This window comes from Olea europaea, chromosome 10 (assembly GCF_002742605.1).
Source record: "Olea europaea var. sylvestris chromosome 10, O_europaea_v1, whole genome shotgun sequence".
Lineage (NCBI taxonomy): Eukaryota > Viridiplantae > Streptophyta > Magnoliopsida > Lamiales > Oleaceae > Olea > Olea europaea.
This window is the reverse complement of record NC_036246.1, coordinates 1,291,690-1,313,933: the sequence shown is the minus strand read 5'-3', so window position 1 is coordinate 1,313,933 and position 22,244 is coordinate 1,291,690. Positions and strand designations below refer to the sequence as shown.

General features: G+C 35.3%; 1 protein-coding gene and 1 long non-coding RNA gene across 4 annotated transcripts; one reads left to right on the top strand and one right to left on the bottom strand.

Moving 5' to 3' along the window:
* Positions 1-6,218: 6,218 nt before the first annotated feature.
* Positions 6,219-21,044, top strand: LOC111400803 (titin). Of its 2 annotated transcripts, none has more exons than XM_023028212.1 (18): positions 6,219-6,348; positions 7,549-8,811; positions 8,982-9,239; positions 9,423-9,548; positions 9,674-9,835; positions 9,951-10,115; positions 10,749-10,868; positions 10,959-11,099; positions 11,188-12,057; positions 13,036-13,296; positions 13,711-13,896; positions 13,991-14,107; positions 14,213-15,802; positions 15,925-17,841; positions 17,928-18,077; positions 18,158-18,304; positions 18,621-19,007; positions 19,083-21,044. In XM_023028212.1, exons 1-18 carry the CDS (start codon positions 6,304-6,306, stop codon positions 20,853-20,855), a joined length of 9,678 nt encoding a protein of 3,225 aa, XP_022883980.1. In that variant the 5' UTR covers positions 6,219-6,303; the 3' UTR covers positions 20,856-21,044. The 2 variants fall into 2 exon arrangements, with proteins under 2 accessions (XP_022883980.1, XP_022883979.1); XM_023028211.1 differs by having other exon boundaries at positions 15,922-17,841.
* On the bottom strand, positions 6,248-14,215 carry LOC111400804. Of its 2 annotated transcripts, none has more exons than XR_002703859.1 (4): positions 14,135-14,215; positions 10,708-11,057; positions 6,748-6,781; positions 6,248-6,334 (listed from the first exon to the last, which is right to left on the bottom strand). It is a non-coding gene; the product is annotated as an uncharacterized LOC111400804 (long non-coding RNA). The 2 variants fall into 2 exon arrangements; XR_002703858.1 differs by lacking the exon at positions 14,135-14,215 and adding an exon at positions 11,147-11,548.
* Positions 21,045-22,244: the final 1,200 nt, after the last annotated feature.

The following is a 22,244-nucleotide window of genomic DNA, read 5'->3' as shown; positions in this document are numbered from 1 at the left end:
CTCAGGTCAGCATTGGACCTGAAAATTCAAAGGCCCTTTACGTTGCTGGGGCAGTGGCTCCGTCGCTGCTGTAGTGACACTCACTCCACTACGATGACTTCATCGTCACAGTGTCGTCGAAGTGGGTGATTAGTCGCCAAAGAAGGGATCAAAATAGAGAGAGAGAGAGAGAGAGAGAGGGAGAGAGAGAATGATTCGGGGATCAATTGATTTAATTAGTAATATATTTATTTACTACAATATTAAATTTTAATTATAATCTAAATTTTGAAATATGGTTTATGAAATGCAAATTTTAAAAATAGGGTTCCACGTAATTTCCACTAATTTTTTTCAACGACTTATTGGTCCCAAACTAGTGGACTTCATTCCGCCAGCTTTAGATGGTTCAAAAATCAAAATTAATTAGAACTCAAAAGAGAGAGAACCTTCAGTGGGGTGGTCCAATGCCACGGCGCCTCTTGGCGGGTGGCCCACACACCTCGAAAGTGTGTGGTGGGCCACACGCCGATGTGGCATATCTTGATAGGGCGATCGCACCACGTGAAGTTTCTCTCCTTAAAAGATCATTTATCTGGACAATTATCCACGTCGTAGTAAATATGATAGTCTAAAAGGAAAAAACTACAATATAGGTCCTCAGCTTTTGAAAAATTAAGAAATTGAGATTCATTTAATTTGTGGTGACTTGTAAGTCTTAAACCTTTTCGACTTAGCAAATCTGCACTAGATGAAAAAAAAGATCAATTTTATTGTCCACGTCTAATGCCTTGCACAATTGCTCCTTTTGAAAAGTTATTACTAATTTCATCAGCTTATTTTCCATTTTATTTGAATCCCAATAGAAAACAAACGTTAATGAAATGCAAAAAATGGCAGCTAGCCCCATGTTCGAGATGAGCTGGGTGCAATCGAGTAGCAAAACACGGTTGGCACGAATTGGCTTGTGAGCCACTCAACTTTTTGAATTAAACTAAAAAAATAACCAATTCTGCTAAGTAGCTCATGGGATGATCCAAGCACACTTCGATGAAACGAGCAGACTTGCACTACTCGATTCATTTAACAACCATACTTTTGGTTCGTGAACTAGGGTGTGTGGATGGGGTTGCCCGTGGGGTTGCGGTCACTTTTCTTTTTTCTCCTTTCCTTTCTTCCATTTTTAGTTATTATTTTGCTATAGATTGATTAAGACTTAATTATTACGTTTTCTTTTTCTTTTATAAAATTATAGAATTTCAATGTTTAAATATTTATATTATACATTTTTTTTATATTATAAAAATGAACTATATTTGTAATTTTTTTTTTGGGTGTGCATATAAGTATGCTGAAAGAAAAGTACACACATTTGAGAGGTCTTCGTGCAATGTCTGATGATGACGACAAATTAGACAAGCCAGAAGATGATGCCAAACACGAAGTGGTGGGTCCAATGGGTGGCTGCCATGCTCACATCACACACCCAATTATAAACCAAAACATGAAAATGCTCCTCGTAATATTTAGCCCTTTGTCTAACGTTACTATCGAAAAATGAATTTTGGAACAGTGAATTTTTAAAAAATGTGTAGTTAAAAAGTAAAAAATATTTAAATTTACGTGTAAATATTTTATTGTGAGAATATACAATTAAAAATGATAGATCAAACACAACCCTGGACTTCCCTTCACTACCAACCCCTCCCCTTAAGATTCCTCACCGCCTGGGAATGAAGATCCCTCACTGCCTGGTTATGTATTGTATGGTCTTAAACAGGCATCACGCGCTTGGTATGATAAGTTTTATAACTTTCTGATCAGTAAATGCTTTCTTATGAGCCGTAGTGATTTCCCGTTATTTATTCAAACTAAAAAAGAGTTTAAGTTTGAGATTTTTATTTTATTATTATTATTATTTTTTTGGTAATAATGATAAACAAATTGGAAATAAGCATCTAATTATTGGACTAAAATCCTTAAAATAATATGGCCCACTTCTCAATTGGCCCCTCTCTTTCACTTGGGCTTTCCACATTTCGGATGATAGTGCATTTCTCATAAATAATTATTCATTTGAAAATAGAAACTGGGAACCCCATATTATCATACCATCTTTTTTCTTACTCGTGGATTTTAAATCTCTACCATAAAAATGATTCACCTTCTCTTTTGATTGGAATGTAAAAGAACCAATTTCAGCATAGTTCGTATGGCGAGTCATCTCGTTTATGTATCCAAGTTATATTAATTTCACTGCAAGAGTTTGTAATACACAATCGTACTGTGATGTTTGAATGTCGACTCGATACATTTTCTACACTCATTCTTGTAGAGTCGAGTTTTATCAGATTATTTTTGTACGAATGTTGAGATAATTGATGCAAGGCTGATATAAAAATAAAATCAAGAATAGTTGTAGTAAGATGCAAGAAAAAACGTAAAGTTCATTCTGGGCCAAAACTTCTCACTGGCATGCTTCGAAAAGTATACACATACGTTGTAGTCTTTGTAGACATAAAAAAATAAAAATAAAAAGGATAAATAAATCTTGAGTCGTTACGTCTCAAACTCTATCAATTGACATTTCTAAAAGGGGTGAGGAGCTGTCACTTGTTCGAATTATTGAACGACTCAACTTGTTTTCCTTTTCGTTCTCAAATAAATATCGTGAACTGAACTTGTTATTGATTTAGTTATCCATATTTCGTAAGCTAAATGAGAGACTTATAATAATATAGAATTGGTCCCAACCGAAAGCCTACCTTGCAAATTCAGGACAATGACTGCTGATTTAGGCAATAAAGAGTCAATTCCGATAACACCCATCGAATGTGACTTCCACTTACACAATTATCAATAATGCTTGCGATTTTAAAATACTTAATATGCTAATTAATTAATTAGTCATAATAATTATTGCTCAATCAAATATTAATGACAGAATAAGTAATTATTTTCCACGTGACTTTTTGCTGTCAAAAATTAAATTAAGTGGATTTAGATCAACATGGAAAAGTTAGTAATCGCATTATTGCATTATTGACTCAGATATTTGTCTCACATATAACGTAATTTTATTGACAATAAATCGCCCAATGCATAATTTCAAAAGTAACATTTAAAAAATAAAATGACATTTGGTCACCAGAACTTATCCACATTGGGGGCGGCTGAGGAATTTTTGTCGGTCTGATTTAGATTGATGTTTAATTAGAACCCCCCCAACCCCCCCGCACCACCCCCTTTTTCTTTGGCTCCAACCTCCCATAATCAACTTAATTACATTTCCCTCCCTGAAATCTATCTAAAATATAGATGAACTCCCTTAAGTTCTAAAGATTATTACTCACCTCGACAAAATTGCCACATCTCTCCGTCAATGTTAGTGGCGGCCCATCTCGGTGACCCCCCCCCCCCTTTTTCTTGGATAAGTTTTGATGTACATAAATTATATACATAAAAGTGTCCACACCTCTCACATGGGGTGGGGCTCACCCTTGCGCGAATCTCACCCCTATGTACCTAAATTATGTACAACAATCATAACCCTTTTATCTCTCTTCTTTAAAGTTGAAGTGACTATCGAATAGTGGGATCCAAATATCTAGAGAACTAAATTGAACCAATTCTCAACGGAAATTGTAAAAAGAATATTATTTTTTCTTGGAGAATAAAAGGATTTGTATTTGTTCCAGTCCGATTCCTTTTGCTTCAAAAAAAATTCAAATTTTGTTTCCTTAGCGTTCTATAGACTCTGGAAAGGTAGGACGGGGCACCCTTTAGTTTCTCTTTGTCCAAAGTTAGAATCGAAGGAACCTTCAAGTTCTTGAATCTAAAATACAAAACACCATTGATTTTAACTAGAACGGATATTGAACTGACTAGTTCGAATCGAGTAGTCTAAAAAATACCCTACCCTTTAAACGATAAAAACAATTTGTTTTCTCGAGAGAAAAGTTGTCTATTTGGTTAGACCACTAATTCCTCGAGATCTAATTTCCTAATAGATAGATGAGAAGAAAAATAGGAATTGAACAAGTGAACTATACCATTTCTCCATCAACATCTGCATCTTTAATTTTCAATTAAATACACGCCATGCTGGCATGACATAAGGATGGATTTTATCATTATCACAATCGTAATTTGAATAGCTTTTAATGCATTTAATTAACAAAGACACGTAAAACGCACGTTTGCACACCAAAACTTGCATTTATCAAAATTTATTAATCTACGTGTCGATCCAATGTAATAACATCAAATAACAAGTTAAATTCATAACCACATCGAACAATTATGAAAAAAACAATCGAGTTTTTAAAGAAAAATGTTACTCCCTCGTTCTCATTTATACAAGCCGACTTTCCTTATTTTTTGTCCCAATTATATAATCATGTTTCTTTATTGAAAATGTTTTGTTTTACTCGTTTATTAATGTACCCTTATTTAATTTGCCTAATTATAACCAATTCATCCCACTTAATTTTGAAATTGTACAAATATAAATAAAGGTAAACTAGGAAAGTTTTTTTTAACAAAAAATACTTTTTAAATGACATTAATAAGATTTCTTAATCTGTAAGAAAAACAAAATCAACCTATATATACGGAAATGAATAATTCTACTCTTACAAAGTTGGTGTACAAAAATGGAGTGCCAAAATTTGTTGGGAAAATCTGGACCCTTGGTTTCAAATGATTAAAAAATATGTTTTTGAAATAATTGGTGTAAATTTTATTTTGTAATTTAACTTTGTAAACCCCCTTTGTCATTGTAGCACAGCTCGAAATGAATAGATGGAGTATATCACAAGAAGTCTACTTACAAGACATGGACCACCTTGAGGTCCTTGACTGGCACTAAACAACCATGGTATAATACATATTTTTTTTTTATTTACCGGGAAAATGTCTCGCATTATTAATATTGCAAGTAATGTTTATTTGTTAAAAATTATCTTAAAAAAGTAGAATAGCCTCCCATCCCCACATTGCACTTGAATTCCTTTCATGTTAAGCAAGATTCTCTTACACCGCACGGTTGTTATTAGCACACAAAAAAGTGTTGCTAGTATCATAATCATAGTTGTGGAAGAATATAATATTTGGCTTTCATGAAACTAACCAGTCAAAGCTCATTTGAAAAACAATTGAGTTACAGATTTAGGACCACAGACATTAACTCTTAATTACTTGTATTTTGGCATAAATTGCTTAAATTTTAGAAGCTTATCCTCAATATTGTCCATTTTTAACTAGCACGACACACCTGCATGTCCTCAAATCTTCAAGGTTAGTGAAAAATCAAAATTTATTCAAAACATGTTCGGATAATTTTCTGGAAATATTTTGTCTTGATTGAAGAGTTTTCAAAGGAAATTAGTCTAAGATAGCTTTATCAAGAAGATCGTTGATAAAAAAAAAAAAAAAAAAACAGAAAAAACAGCATTGCCAAACTAGCCCTAACTATTTTGCGCCTGAGCTCAAAACAGTTAATTCTTGAGAATTTTTTATTAACCCAAAGACTATAGCAACTTTGACCAACTATTGAGCAACTATTTCGAAAATAATGATCAAAAACACCCAAAAATCTGGCATTTTGTTCTAGTTTGCAGCAGCATTAAACTGTTAACGGAATTATTGATCCATGTCACCAACTTTACTTGATTAAGAACAACTTGAACATGTGATATGATAATTCAGTAGGGTCATTTTGAATCTCTAGCCAACTCAAAAGTGATCCAAATATGAAGTGGCATTTTGTCAGCTTTTAACAACTTCAGCACCGTACCAATCAAGAGATTAATACACATATCTAACATATACTTTTGAAAAGTCGAAAGTTACTTTTAAACCTAAAACGCAATTTGTGAACATGTTTGAATCTTTTTTTGAAAGTTCTTCTACAAGAAGCAGAAATTCTGATATGATAATTCAGTAGGGTCATTTTGAATCTCTAGCCAACTCAAAAGTGATCCAAATATGAAGTGGCATTTTGTCAGCTTTTACCAACTTCAGCACCGTACCAATCAAGAGATTAATACACATATCTAACATATACTTTTGAAAAGTCAAAAGTTACTTTTAAACCTAAAACGCAATTTGTGAACATGTTTGAATCTTTTTTTGAAAGTTCTTCTACAAGAAGCAGAAATTCTACCAAACAAACCTTATAACACCCCCTCTACTTATTTATACCTTAAAGAAAGTTTTGAGGCTACTTTGCATTTATGAAAGAATACTTACCACCAAAATTCAGATGTGTAAATAGTTCAAGAAGACCATTATTCAGCATTCCTTTCGACTGCTCCATCAGAAATGGAGTCGGAAGCTGCTGATATTCCACAAGCTGTAAATGAAACAGTAAGCTATATCACCTTTTTGATCTTTGCTTCGCGATCTATAAAGTAGAGATATTACAATCTTTTGAATCTTGATGATTGTTCAAATTAGCTATATAGATATTACTATGCAATATGCATGGTATCCTGAACAAGCACTCAAAGCTTATGATTCAAGGGGAAAATTGTGCCATCTTGCATCCCCGTAACTATATTTCAATTCTAGTACATAGGTGGATTCATCAGACTAGAACTTCAATCATAAAGCATACAAGGTTTTCGTTTATGCATATAATCCATATGTTCGGCTCATGTTATGTGCAATCAAAGTTTTCGAATTAGACTACTTCACGTTTCAAGCATTTTGTTCTGATTCAATTAAAGAAGCCACATAAGGTATCTACGAATGTGAATTCGTTACCTGATCAAGTCCTGTTTTGGTCCAGTTGTTTTACCTGCAAAATCAGGAGTAAATAGACATCCTTCCATGAAGAGTAAATAATCTCAATCAGTTTTAACTTATTTAAGTAATGATCAATCATGAAATAGGGGAGCATGTTTTGGAACTTTCTGATTTTCACAATACATAACAACAGTCGGCTTTAGAAAATATGTAGAAATGAAGGAAGCAGTATAAAAGAAATGGAAAGACAATTAAATAACCTTGGATCACGGTATTCTGTTCGGAATTTTAATCAGCCTCTAATGGATGTTGATTTCTTCTGTTATTTTCTGAATAAGGTATCATTTACTAACTGTTATGGAGAAGAAAAAATTATACGAAAACATCTACGTAATGTTAAACGACATTATTTCACGATCCACTATGTATAGACCGCACCTTTTTCCATAAACACAGGACTTTCTTAGATCACAGTATGAAGCTACCAGCTTCCTCAATGTGAATATCTTTCTTGCTTTTTTCCTCCTTGGCGAGACATTATAGTGTTCTCTAAATATTCAGTCTTGAAGTCTTAATCACCACCATAGGGCCATATTGAAGTTGTCTGTCGATGAATCATTAGAAATTCAAATGACAAGACTGGGAGATATACTGTAAGAAGACTTTTTGACAACCAAAATCTCACTTCATTCTTTTTTCCCTTTGCAGGAGGGAAATCTATGTTTGAACTTATTAGAGCTACTCTTTCTCGCTAAATTTTAAGATTCCATTATTTTATCTTCATGTCTAAAATAGTATTTGCATTGAATTCTCACGCAGATAGAAGCAGAAGATGGACAGTTGATAAAAGAAACTACCAACATAGAATTTGATAAAATTTTGAAAGAGGAAAGGATGGATGCTGAGGATACCCCTTATGAACCTCATGAAGCCATAAAAAGTAATTTTGAGGTAGAAAGTGTAAAGAACACTAACGAAGGCAGTGCAGAAGCAGGTGAGGGTGAGAATTTTTTCAATTTATCCTCAATAGCCAAGGTTTCTGTCGAAGCAAAGCCAGATGCCTATGAAGTAATCGAAAAGCCAGATCAAACAAAGCAAGATGCTTGGAAGATACACTCCCTCGAATATGAAAAATTAGATAATCGACCGGTAGAAATTATTGTAACTAAAGAGACTTCAGAAGAAATACAACGGAGTGTTGAAAAATTATCAAGTAGCTTGGACAAAGTTGCGAATAGAGGAGTGATACCAGTAGATTCTACAGTAGAATCAGCAGATACTACCTCAGAACAGAAAGTAGAATATTCAACTCACGCCCCTGATACAAAAGAAGCGAGAGTAGACACTAAGAAATTGAAAGACACGAATATTGGAGAAACTGGTGCAGGAAAGTTTGGATCAGGCAAGGATAGGAAATTGGCAGACAATTTTGATGTTGCGCTTGAGAAAGGAAGTCAAGAAACAATTACATTAAGGGAAGACACGATAGATGTAACCAAAGATGAATGTCAACTTCAGGACCAGAACAACTCAGAAAGTTCTTTCCTTAAAGATGCAGAAGACGTGGTCATCCAGGAAGGCGACAAGACTGCAACAGTACAGGAAGTATCTGAAATAGTATTGGAAAGTATTCCAAACCTAAGTGCAGGGGAAGTAGAAAACCAATCTACAAATTTGGAAGAAGTTGGAGATCGTAGCATTCAAACAGCTACACAGAAGACAGAAGAAATTTCAATGAAACAAGTTGATGAGCCACAGATAAAACATGATGAATGTTTACTAAACGAAAGCGGGAAACTGTCTTCAACAGAAGATCCGTCATGGGACACTAATCATGAAGGCATTGGAGCTGGTGACTTAAAGAAGGGTGATATATCGGAAGATGAGAGATCTTCAGAAAATTATTTGCCGTATGAGAAACCTGTAGAATCCTTGCATGTAGCTCCTGAGGAGAGTAGAACATCTGCTTCATGTCAAAATGCAAAAACAATAAACCCTTCACTGGAACAGATTCACGTAAATCCTGAAGAAATCCTCAGTGATGAAACAAAGGATAATACAATTGATGCGGCGAACATGAAGGTGAAAACTCTTCAGAAATAGATGAAAATGTATTAATAAATGATGTTTGCGATCTCTAGCTATTTAAACTTGAAAAATGACAGCTATTATCTATATGAAAAAAAATATATATATCAATCTTTCTTCTTTGGAAGTCACTTGAGATAGTGAATGATGTTTTCTTTCTGCAGGATGTTTCAACAATAGATCCAAATGAGGAGGCTGGTGATTCCATTCCATACTGTAGTACCACTGACTTAAATGTTACTCATCCACCAGAAGGAAGTGAAAATGATTTTCCACCAATAGATGCACACCATGATCCTGTCACCAACAGCAATATAAGCAGTAAAGAAGAAGGCGACCAGATTAACACTCTAGAAGATCAAGATCATTCTGGGGCATTGATTGAAGTAAGAGAAGACGAGAGCAAAGAAACAGAAAGTCAGGTAAATGACATTGTTGGTCAAACAATAACAGTAATAACTTATAATAGGGTTTGGGAATCTCTATATAATAAGTTTATATCAGAATCTTTCGTTTAAACACCGTATGTGGTTACCTAAATGCTTCCGAATCTTTTCCAAGTTTCAATTTCTTACAAGTCAATTTGCAATGTACTGTTCATGTAGGTGAATGATTATTGTCAGGTTACCAGTAAGCCTCATGATACTGAAACACAGAAGATGGACAAGAAGCAGGATACTACCATTCAATCAGAAGCTACAGCTGATGAAACGATTAAGATTTGCGAAGAGGTAGAAATAGAGCTGCTCGAAAGTCAAATTAAATTAGCTTCTCTTGAGGAGATAATATGCTTGTACATGAATGCAACTTCTGATCCTTCTTCTACCCTATAGTAACACAGTTCTCTTTTAAACAGAAAACAGAACTTGAGGTTACTCATTCCAGTGAGAACATCGAAAAGATTATCCTATTTAACGAGAACAGGAATCAGCATGTTCCTGTAGCACCCAATCTGGAAGAAGAAGTCGCAGAAAGCCTTGAAGGAGACAAGAATATAATTGATATCCTCAGTCAAGAGGTTAAGCACTAGACTATCTTCTCAACTTTTATGATTATTAAGTTTGGATTTCAAGCTTTTAAAGAAAAAAGATCTATGGGCAACTTTCTGAAGCAAGAACCCATTCCTCACACAGATGGAGGACAGCTATCAAGTGCAAGATGTATACATGGATAATTCAATGAAGATCATAAACACTGATTCTGGAGCAAAGGACAACTTAACTGTTTCAACAGATGAAAAAACAGAAACTGGGGTTTCATGTGAAAAGAAAAATGAAATAAAGGAACCTGATACAGAGGTGAGTTTGAGTTAAATAGAAAAAAGTATCGTATTATAATTTGTATCATACATTTCTTCTGAATTAAATGCAAATAAATATATTTCAACTGCAGTAAATATGAACAAGTCTTCTAATCTCCCCCAACCCCACAACAAAAATAGAGCCTAAAAAAAAGTAATCTTCTTAGTTACACGAAAAGATGAATACACAAGTAAGAAAAGGAATGCCAAGGAATTGCTGTGAGTCTAAGAAAAACTAAACCGAGGAGGGCTAGTTGTTCTGAGAGATGGCATTGTCAATATTTAAATTTCATAGTGGTCCTAGGTCAAAAGTTATATACTCACCAGTCAAGTCAATATAAGCATAGATGTAGAAGAACACGCTCACAGCGAAATCACGAAATCAAAATACAGGTTGTGTATAGCACACACCTCCTTTTCCTAAAAGTAGCAACCAATCCTCCCACCATGCACTGACTCATCAGGAATATATGAAAATAATATGTCAAATGCGTAGGAACGTTTAAAGGTAAAAGTATACACCAATAGATCATTACTTCATTCCACTTTACAAACTTGATTAAAACAAATGCAGAAGTAAAATGACTTACCACTGACTTTATCTCCATGGATGGACGCTTTTTGTCAAAAGATACTCGAGCGAAGACTTCAAAGCCAGGATACGGACAAGCAGATAATGATGGAAACTGGTGAATTCAAGGACAACTGCACAGAAACACTAGAAGAAAACAGTGCTAAAGAGGAAGACGAGGTGAACTTGAAGTTGCTTATCATTCATTCCAGTACATGGCATGATGCTTTCCATGTCTGCTTGTTTACTTTTGCCTCTCAACTTATATAGGAAAGGAAAGAAATCGTGGAAGCAGAACTGAGCACGAGGGAAGGACTCAATGTAGATAATCCAACTTCAGTAATCACAGAAAATAAAGTAGATGAAAACCTGAACGAAGATGAAAGGAATGTGATTATATCAGAACAAGAGGTCAGAAGCAATAAAGTTTTTATTTGGTCTAAATTTTTAACTCTGACCTCCAAGTTCTAATTGTCAACTTCATTTTCGCATTTAACAGATAAAAAATGCAGAGAATGAAGGCACAGGAGAGAATTTTAAAGGCACACATTTCTCAGAGGACAGTAAAGCTGAAACCCTGGAGCATGAGGAAGAATCAAGTACCAACTGTATCATTCAGAGATCAATTCAATCAGAGGAACAAGAGATGTGGTCAAAAGACTGCCTAGATTCAGCCAAGAACTTGCCCTCTGTTTCTGAGATATCTGAGGGAAGTAGAGATGACATCATAGTTACCTCAGAGTTGGCAGTCACAGAAGGAACAGAAGATCCCAACTTAGAAGAAGTTAAATTACAAGACAAATTACAGCTTGATGAAAATGATCTGGCTTCCAAAAAACTGGGAATGCCAACTAGTAAACCAGAAAAGAAAGATGCAGAAGGCATAGATATCAAATCTGAATATGACAGCATCTCTAACTTGGGCGAAAACAGAGATGTGAATCTTTTCATGACAGAGGGAAATGAAGTGCAGAATGAAACTCAGGCTGCATTATCAAAATGTAACGATCAGGTCGCTGCTGGTGGTGATGTTTCACAAAACACATTGGAACTGAGCCTTGGAGAGTCGTACAATACTTCATATGAAGAACAAAACTTTTTTCCAGTCTCAGGCAATGAGTCAAAAGAAGACACTTCTGAAAACATTGAGAGCTCAAGTATCATCCCAAATTCTTTATCAGCTGAAAAGACCACTGAAAATATAGACACAGCAAAGGATGATGTAGGACAAGAAGACACTGCCAGAAATTCTGATAACTTCTTAAAGGAAACTGTTGACACTCAGAAACCAGAGTTGGAATCAAAGACACAGCATGAAAACAGAATGGAATATTTGGACATCAACAGTATGAACAGCATGATAGAAAAGGTAACGAGCATAACCATCTGATTGCATCTATATTCAAGTTATAGCAATAAATTGATTACGAAACATATCAGTCATAGAAGAATACTTTTACACAATGTGTTCAAGTACCAAAGAAACATACACTAGATATGGGATAAGGCATCACTGTGAGGGTTATTTAGATCATGTTTATCTAAGCTTTTCAGAAAAGGTAATTATTTTGAAATATTTGGATCATACTTTTTTTTTTTCCCTACTTTCAAGTGAAAAAAATTACTTATTTTTAATATTATTTTTTTCTTGCTCTCAAAATACATAATTTATATAAAATTTAACCAATAAAAAGGTATTTATTTAAGTCTCGTTTCCATTACGCAAATTTACTTATAAGTGAACTTTTTAAGGTCAGCCAAACATGCTCTTAATTTAGCACCAAATTAAAGTTGCCTCATATCCATGCCTATCAGGAATTCTCTTGTGCATGAATCTGGAAAAGTGTTGCTATTGCATATTTAACCAAATTCACATAGTTATGTGTTATTCTTAACCCATAATAACCAACAGAGATCAACTGTTATATAAATCTCATTTCATTTGAGAAGACATTAATTTGACAATTGAAAGGGGGATTGTTTAATTGTAATTACAGATTCATGATGTTCATTTTCACTAAATAATCAATGTACCGTTGATAGACGTTTGATGACAGTCCAATTCTATATCAAATACTTGCACCTTTTCTATGACTTCGTTAAATGTGCATGATTAGCATAACTTAATTAAGTGCTTATATATTGTGGATCGTATGGGATGTGTGGACAATAAGCCATGGATTCTACAAAACGTGTAGATAAAAAGTATATTTGACAAACTTTAATTAAAATTTAAGCTTTAATAAACATGCACGTACCCCCAGCAGCTTACGGATGATAAATCAAATTGACATTGAAACTCAAAATGAACCTATAACAATGAAATTTTTTTATCCCCGTGATGCAGGATCTAGAATCAGTTGAGCCTACCAAAGAACCCCCTTCTACCTCGGAACCAGTGATTGAGCTCCAAGGTAACAAAAGCAACCATGAAAATACTATCACTGCAGTGGTAGATGATGGCATCAAGGCTACAGAAGAGAAGAATGAGTCGATTGGAGAAATACTAATATCCCAACGCTGTTTGGATGGTAAAGTGCAGAAAGATGATAATGGAAGGGAACACGAACACGAAACGGATGGAAAGCAGCAAATTGACTCGATACAGGTAGAAAACCTACATGCATTTATGTACTTAGGGTCTGTTCGGTAGTGATTATGAGAATTGATTTTTTGACCATTAGATAGAAGAATAGGTCTCACTTGTGAGTGAAGAAGTAAAAAAATGATAGCTGAAATAGTGATATAACTGTTAAAAATTTGATTTTTGGGGTAAAAAATTGCTATCAAACGGGGGCTTGATTTTACCACCTCCCCAGTTTCTGCATTTTGAAAACCAATTAATTGTCATGCTTCCATAGGTGGATCTAGGGACGGGCTGGGCCGTGCTGCAACCCAAATGTCCATTAAAAAAAAAAAAAAATTAAGTAAATTTTTTTTTTTTTTTTATGTGCAATATTTTTTTTTTATACATATTAGCCCGTGTTGAATTTTTTCCTGGATCCGCCACTGCATGCTTCAGGGAGTTGAGAAAGATCATGAAAGTGACAACACCATTGAACAAGAAGAAAAAGTAAGCCAGCAAGATTTTGAAAGCCGCCAAAGAGAAGCAAGTCGTGAAAAGGGAATCCAATTAGGGGCTGATGGTCCAAATGATAGAGCACCAAATTGTAACCAGATAATAACGGATGGCAGTTTGTCTGAAGAGGTCAGTCAAAATTCAAGCCCTGGCTTTCATCATCAAACTAAATTATTCCTAAGCATTATCATACAACAATATTTATCTTCTGAAAATTCTACAGGTGCAGCGAGAGAATGAGAATGCTGATAGCGGAGGGAAAATTAAAGAGCAAATTGAGGAAGAAGGTTGTTCTGAGGATGTTCAAATGATAGCTGCGTCCAATGTAGAGATGCATGAGGTGAGTCAAAACTGAAATTTAGCATACCTTTTGTGCTTCAGACAGCCAGAAGCACTTGTCTGTTCCTCTTCATTATAGTTAATTTGCAAATATTCAATGAAACAGGAAAAGGTCTTACATTCAAGCTCCATAAAGAATCTAGGTGAAATTCTTTCAGATGATGGTAAAAAAAAAATTTCTCTAAACAATGCTGAAGTTCTCAGTCAGGAGCAAGAAGAATCATCTGTCACGGAAGTGCCAGAAGATGAGAAACTTGCAAATACGACCAGCTTGGCATCTGTAGCAACAGAGGAGAATACTGATTATAAAATTGTTCACGAGCCAAGTTGTTTCTATGACAAGACTGACACTGAGGATGTGCATGTGATAGATAATGCCATCACAATTTCATCAAAGGAGAATCTTGTACAAGTAGATCCAGAAGAAAGCACAGATCTCCCAGTTCCATGTGGAGAAAAAGTGGAAACAATGCAACAGGACAGAATAACTGTTCTGGATGAAATTGAAGAACAACCACGAAATGCTTCTGAGGCTATCTCAAAAGGAAAAATTACTCTCGACATTGCTGAAGATCTCAATCAGGAGCAAGAAGAATCACCTGTCACAAAAATGCCAGAAGATGAGAAACTTGCAAATATGACCAGCTTGGCATCTGGAGCAACAGAGGAGAATAGTGATTACACAATTGATCATGAACCAAGTAGCTTCCATGACAAGACTGATACTGAGGATGTGCAAGTGCTAGATGACTCCATCACAATTTCATCGAAAGAGAACCTAGTACAAGTAGATCTAAAAGAAAGCCCAGAACATCAGGTTCCATATGGCGAAAGATTGGAATCAATACAACAGGACCCAATAACTGTTCTGGAGGAAATAGAAGAAAAACAACCAAGAAATGCTTCTGACGCCATTTCAGAAGAAAAAGGAGTTAATTTTGAAGGAGCAAAGAGAACTACCGACAATTGCAAAGAGGTAACAGACAGTTCCAGCTTCGTGGAACTAGATGAAATATCACCATCCAACCCTCCTCAGGAATCTAGAAAAGATACAGTGCAGATGGGCGAAGATAAAGGAACTGAAAAACAACAGGATGACCTTCACACTTTAGCACACACCAAATACTCGCCCATGGAAATAACACAAAAGGATGCTATATGGTTTGTTGCAAGCACAGATGGTTCTGAAGACACTGGAGTAATGGGGAAATTTGTGGCAGCCACTCTACCGGCATCAGATGAGAACATGGAAGAAGAAGCAGAATTTAAGGAGAGTGAATTTACTGATAATTCAACCAGCAACAAGAATATTCAGCAGCTGCAACAGGAAGATACATCAGAAAAATTCTTGACTGATGTAAAAAATATGAAATCTGTGGAAGGTGAGCTAGAGGAAGCAAACTGCTTACAAGAGAAAATAATTGTTGGTGAAACAATAGAATCAAGAAAGGAGTCCACATCAATAGAGATAGCTAAAGGTTCACAACCTGACATTCTTCAGATTTGTTCCATGGAAACCTCACATGCAGAAGAACATTCTACTAAACAGAAAGAGCTGACAATCAACAGAGAAGAACTGCATGTAGAAAAAACTGAACTTATTCAAGATGGAGAAGAAAAACTGCAAGATGACAAAGAGGAAGAAGAGGAAGCCGGCAACCCAAAAATGTGTACGGTCGATGTAGTAATTCACGAGGTGAGTTCAAAATAATGTACACAGATCTATTTTTTCTTTCTGACAACCAGATACACTTGTCTCTGCTTCTCATTATGATAACTAATTTTACTAATTTTGAAATTCTCTGCCAAGCCAAGCAGGAAAAGGGCCAAGATTCGAGCTGTATAAAGAATCTAGCTCAAACAAATTTGGATGACAGTAAAGGAAAAATAACTCGGGACATTTCTGACAATCTCAATCAGGATCAGGCAGAATTGTCTGTCACAAAAATGTCAGTAGAAGAGAAACTTCCTAACACAATCAGTTCGGCATCTAAAGCAATAGAGGAGAATAGTGAATCAAACACTTTCCATGAAAAGACAGATACCCAGGATGTGCAAGTTCTAGAAGACTCAATCACATGTCCATACAAGGAAAACACAGTACAAGGAGATCCAAAAGAAAGCAAAGACCAGATTCCAAGTGAAGAGAAAATGGAATTACTGCAACAGGATTCACCAACTGTTCAGGAGGAAATAGAAGAACGACAAACAGGAAATGCTTTCGATACTCTCCCTGAAGCAAAAGGAGTAAATAGTGAAGGAGAAAAAGGAATTAATGGCCACTGTGAAGAGATAGTGGCCAGTTCGAGGTTTGTGGCAATGGATGTAATCTCACATTCCAACCCTCTTCCAGAATCTAGTACAGAGACAATGCAGGAGGGTGAAGAAAAAGAAACAGTGAATCAACGTGAAGGCATTCACATTTTAGCACAAACCATTGATTCGCCTATGGAAATTACACAAAAGGATGCTCCATTGTGCATTGCTAGTTCTGATGACAATCAGGTGATGCAGGAGTTGGAGGTAGCCTCTCTACCGGCATTGGATAAAAACGTGTTAGATGAAGCAAACTATGAGGAAACCACACATGTGGAAGATCATTCTACTAAAGACAAAGAGCTAACAATCCACAAAGAAGAGTTGCATGCGGAGAAAACAGAACCTATTGAAGACAAAGGAGCAAAAATGAAGGAAGAGAAAGAAGAAGAGGTGGAAGCGGGAAAGCTGAAAAGTTCAGACTTTGGTTCTGAAGCCCTGACCTTGGTAGAGGAAAGAGACATGCATGTCACAGGATCAGTGTCTGAAGCCCCAGATGAGAATCTTAACTTCAAAGTTGAAGGAGAAGCAAATAAGTTCAATGACAAGGCTGACGCTACACCAAGTACTGTGATGAAGAAAGAAACGAGTGGGGGGGAAATTAGTGACAATGAAAAGTGTACTAATTCACGTGATGAAACTCCAGAAATCATCAATACAACTTCTGATGACATAGAAGATCAAGAAGTTAAGAGTGAAGGGGTTGCAGAAGATACTGCCTCAGTACCTCAATCCGAAACAGTTGAAGCTCACCATGCAGACACTGGAAGTGCAGTTGTCAAAAAATCAGAATCCAACGAAGTTGAATTTGCAGATGTAGAGAATAAGGCTGGAGAAGCATACAAGTCAAATGATCAGAACGTAGAAGAACTCACATATCGGGAGTTTCCAACTTTGACAAAGAATAATGCAGAAAACAGTGAGAAGGAAACAGACAGAGATTATCGAAAAGGCTTTGAGACCAAATATGAGAGAGCTGTGATTGAAGATAATTTAACCTGTGATCAGGTAAAACAAAAACTTCAGGAGAAATCGCTGGAATTGCTTTCCAAGGTACAGTCATGTGATAACAAACTTCAGAGCGCAGAGAACAATGATCATGGAGAGAATGAGGAAAGCATAGAACACGGAGACAAGAAATTGAAAGATGAGGACAGTCTGAATAATAGTACAAAAAAGGACGAAGTTGATAATTTGGTTGATTCTAATTTAGAAATTCTTCAGCCAGATAAGCTGGAAAAGGTTATTGGATCTGAGACCCAAGTTCAAAGTTTTGAAGTAATCGTAAGAGGAGGACATATGAAATCAGAGAAAGAGAATCTTGAGGCAGCAAAAGAGGAAATAAGAGCTGGGAAAATTGTGGCTGAGGAAAATTTTGAAGCAAATGAAAGCAAGAAAATCGACATGCCAAGTGATAAGGTTTAGGAAAATATTTGTTCATTCTTTCTGTCTGATAGAATATTATATGTATTTAAATGTACTAACTGAGGATAGGGGAAAAGCAGATCAAGGATGGAGATGAAGCTGTGGAGGATAGCCAGCTTGGATCTCCAACGGAAGCAACAATTGCAGAAAGATGCCAAGAGGGTGAGGAAAAGCTGGAAGAAGATCCAAAAGTAAAGACGGAAGAAGCTATAAAGTGTGCAAATGAAAAGGTCAGAGACAAAGTAAATGTTATTATATTTCCTTCAACAATATTTTCTTCTATATTGCTCATGTTTTATACATTATGCAGGTGTCTGAAAATTTTGAAGAGGCTTATATCAACGAGAATGTCAGGGAACGTATTGCATTTGACGACAAGGCTGTCGAAGAGCCAAAGGAATCAATTGATGAAATCCTCCATGTAAAAGAGGAGGGAAATGTAGATACTGAAAGAGAGGTATTAAGTGAAGAGTTCAGTCAGATACATTACTTTTATCCCTCTTATAACCTCTGATTGCACAATTTTCAGTAGGCGGAAAATTCCAAAAGATAAATAATCCTATTTCACCCTTTCAATATTATTTTGTCTTCTTTGGTCGGTTACAAGAATAAGTTGCAACTTGGAAGAGTTCTATATATAAATATTACGGACTCAATATCATGTTGTTTTTTAGAGTTCAACAGAAGCAATTCCCTAAAATAAAATTCTCCTACATAGGCTTTTAATTCCTCATTAGATTTTAATTTTTGTGTATGATTTTCTTGTCATATAGGTTAAAGGCTCAGAGGTAGCATTTCCAGAGCATGGTGAGGACAGAACAGGAGCTAACAAGGATACAGGACTACAAAATAGAAACATCAATTTTCCTCCTATGGGAGACACAGCTGCAGGAAAACCACAGGATAATGAAAATATAAAATCTGAAGCTGCACCTACAAAATTGATTTATGAAACCATTGAGACTTGTGATGATAACAAAGAAATTATTACGCGAGAGAAAGAGGGCACTGAAAGAAAACATGAGAAGCTGACCATCTCTGAATCTTTAGGAGCTGAAGAAAGAGATGAACGGCAGGACAAAAACCAGCATCAATTTAAAATAGACAAGCAACTGAAATATGGAGTTTGCATATCCAACAGAGTACAAGAAAAGGGCGAGGTAAAATATAAAAACTTTGCCACCATCAAACTACATCATTAGCAATAACTACTAATAAGCAGAGGTCTGTTGCAGGAACAAGTAATGCTTTCAGCAGGAGAAGGAGAGGTTATAGTGGGTGAAACTGATACTTGTAGCAGACAAACTGAAGATGAAAATGAGAAGCCTGATTTTTCATCTCACAGCAACGACACATCAGAAATATCACATAGTGATAGGGTCTTGGGTATTGCAAAAGACAATGAAAACTCCACAAATATTAGAATGCTAGAGAAAATCTTTAATGGCACAACCAAGAGAGAGATTTCTGAAGCTACATGTCCAAATGAAAGTGGAGAAGTCATAACACCTGCAGTCAGCAAACGCATTCAACCAATGGAACATAACTCTGAAGCAATAACAGTAAATGCTGAAATGCATGAATCAAAAGCTGGAACTGCTTCCAGTGATGTAGAAACAATGGGAGTACAATATGGAGAAGAGAGAAAGGAAAATGACGATTACAAAGAAATGACAGAGGCATCCACTTCCATGGAATGCACCATTTCAACATCAAAAATCATGCAGGGATCTGCAGAAGTAATGTTGTTAGCTGTTGATGATCAAGAAACTCAAGATCAACTCGTCAAACTTCAGCACTTACCTCATCTACCCCACATCCAGGCTTCTGAAATGGGAAAAACAGAGGAGGTTGGTCCAGTAGATCTTCAAAGAGCTAGCAATATAACTGGGGATATGCAAGAGTTGGATGAAAAATTCATTGCACTATCAAATAAAGAAAATCTAGCAGAGATAGATCCAAATGAAAGCACGGAACAAAAGGATTCAAGTTGTGGAAAAGAATTTGATATAATTCAACAGGACCACATGCCAGCAACTCTCAGGCAGGAAATAGAAAAAAAGCTACCAAAAAATTCTTCAGAGGCTGTCTCAGATGCTAAAGATGCAATTTGTGAAGAAGAAAAAGTAACCGTTGATAATTGCAATGAATTTATAGAAAATAACGATAAGGTCACGCCATCTAACATGCTTCAGGGTTCTTCAAGTGAGGCAGCACAAGGCTCTAAAGATAAATATACCCCAACTCAACACAATGAGCTACCCATTTTATCAGATTTCAAATATTCAGACATGGAAAGAACACAGACCGATGTTGAATTGTGTGTTGAAAGACTCAATAGTATTGATGTCACAAAGGTCGCACAAAACCTAGATGCAGTCCCTGTACATGCATCAGATAAGCAAATAATTACAGATGCAGATCTTACCAAGAATGTGGATGCCTTCAATTCAACAGTTGAATACAAAAACGTACCACAGCTGCAACAAGCCACCACAGAAATTTTTCAGGCTGAAGGTGAAATACAAAAACCTTCTGGAGTTGAGCAAGAGGAAGCAAAATGTGGTCAAGAGGAAAGAACTGATGAAACAAGTGAATCGACTAATAAGTCTGCATCCACAGAGATAGCTGAGCCTTCGTTATCAGACCTTCTTCAGGGCTCGCTGAAAGAATCCTCGGAAATGGCTGATCATCATGCTGAAGGAAGAAAATCAGCAGTACAGAAAGAAGAGCTGAAGGCAGGAAAAACAGAAGAAGCCAACCATGAAGAGGAAAAACATGGTCACGAGGAATCAAACGAACAGAAAAAATCCGACTTGGGCTCTGAAGCTCCTGTCATGTTGGATACAGGAGCTGTGGATGCCAAAGTTGCTCATAAAAAATCACATAACATTCTGTCAGGCGTAGGATCCAAAATGAAGCACTCAATTGCCAAGGTCAAAAAGGCCATCACCGGTAAGTCCTCTCATCCAAAGCCACCACTGCCAAAAGAAAGTGAGGAATGTTAAATACGTCCTATCAGTTAAACTACAGTTCCAAGTGTTCTGAATTTCCAAAGTTTGTGCTTGCGTGTGGTAAAGGTTTTGTTGGTTTGTTTGCTTTTTCTTGTACACATTATTAGATTTGTGCATGGTGCTCAGTGTTTTAGTACGTAATCCTTATATTTAGAGTGTTATAAACAGATGTCTATTTTCTTATGGATCAATAGATCACCATACATCAACAGATACAAAACTGGAAGAGCAATACCGCATAAAATGTAATGAATTGTGCAATATCAATATATCACAGAGAAATCGAAATGATTAAACTTAAGTCATCTCCAACTTTGCACCATACTAAAAATCATCTCCAACCATTATACCAAAATTTATATTAAATGAATAGTGTTTAATCATTTTCTTCTCTTTTTTTATTATTAATAATTTATTTATTTGAAAAATTATTTATTTATATATTTTACAAATACATAAATTACTAAATAAATAATTATGTTAAATTAAGGAAAAGATTAAATTCATTAATAAATATAAAAAATATAATACAATTAGTAGAAACACTATAAAAATGAAAATATTAAATCATGTCATTAAAAAAATGAAAATATTAAATCAAATAATAATAATAATAATAATATTATTATTATTATATTAAAAAATATATAAGACAAATGACACAAGTACCCTCCATCAATTACTTTGGCAACTGGAAAAAAAAATGGCAAATTTGACTTTGCACCATTCGGTGCAATATTATTCACTTTGCACCATTTTGCAAAATAGTGAAAACTTAGGCACAGCTTTTGCACCAAATTTTGGCGAAATTTGGTGTAGCATTGAATGGGCACCCTTTTGCACCAAAATACGTCCCTCCAACCGTTGCAGCGTGAACAGTTTTCGTACAACACTGTTCATTGCACCATTTTTTGTACCAAATGGTGCAATGTCTGGTTTTGCCCATCTCTTTCATTTTTCAAATATAATGATTAAAGATATTTGTGACATTTTCGTTTTATAATAATAATAATAATAATATAATCAATATTAATTAAGGATTTTTTAATTTAGTAATTATTTTCGTCAATTTAACATAATATATAAAACATGTGAATAATTTATTAATCAACAATAATTCAATATATTTGTTACTTTAACGTAGTTATGATTTAGTAATTTATATAGTTATAAAATAAATAAATAATTTTTTAAAAATAAATACATTGTCAAAAACCCAAAGAATGAATAAAATAATAAAAACTATCATTTGTACAATGGTTGGTGGTGAATTTTAGTTTGGTGCAAACTTTGGTGCAGGATTGGAGATGTCAACAAATTCAAATTGGGAGAACCGTAATCTCTCATAGAGTCCATCAATCGTAGTCCAGAATAGTATTATCA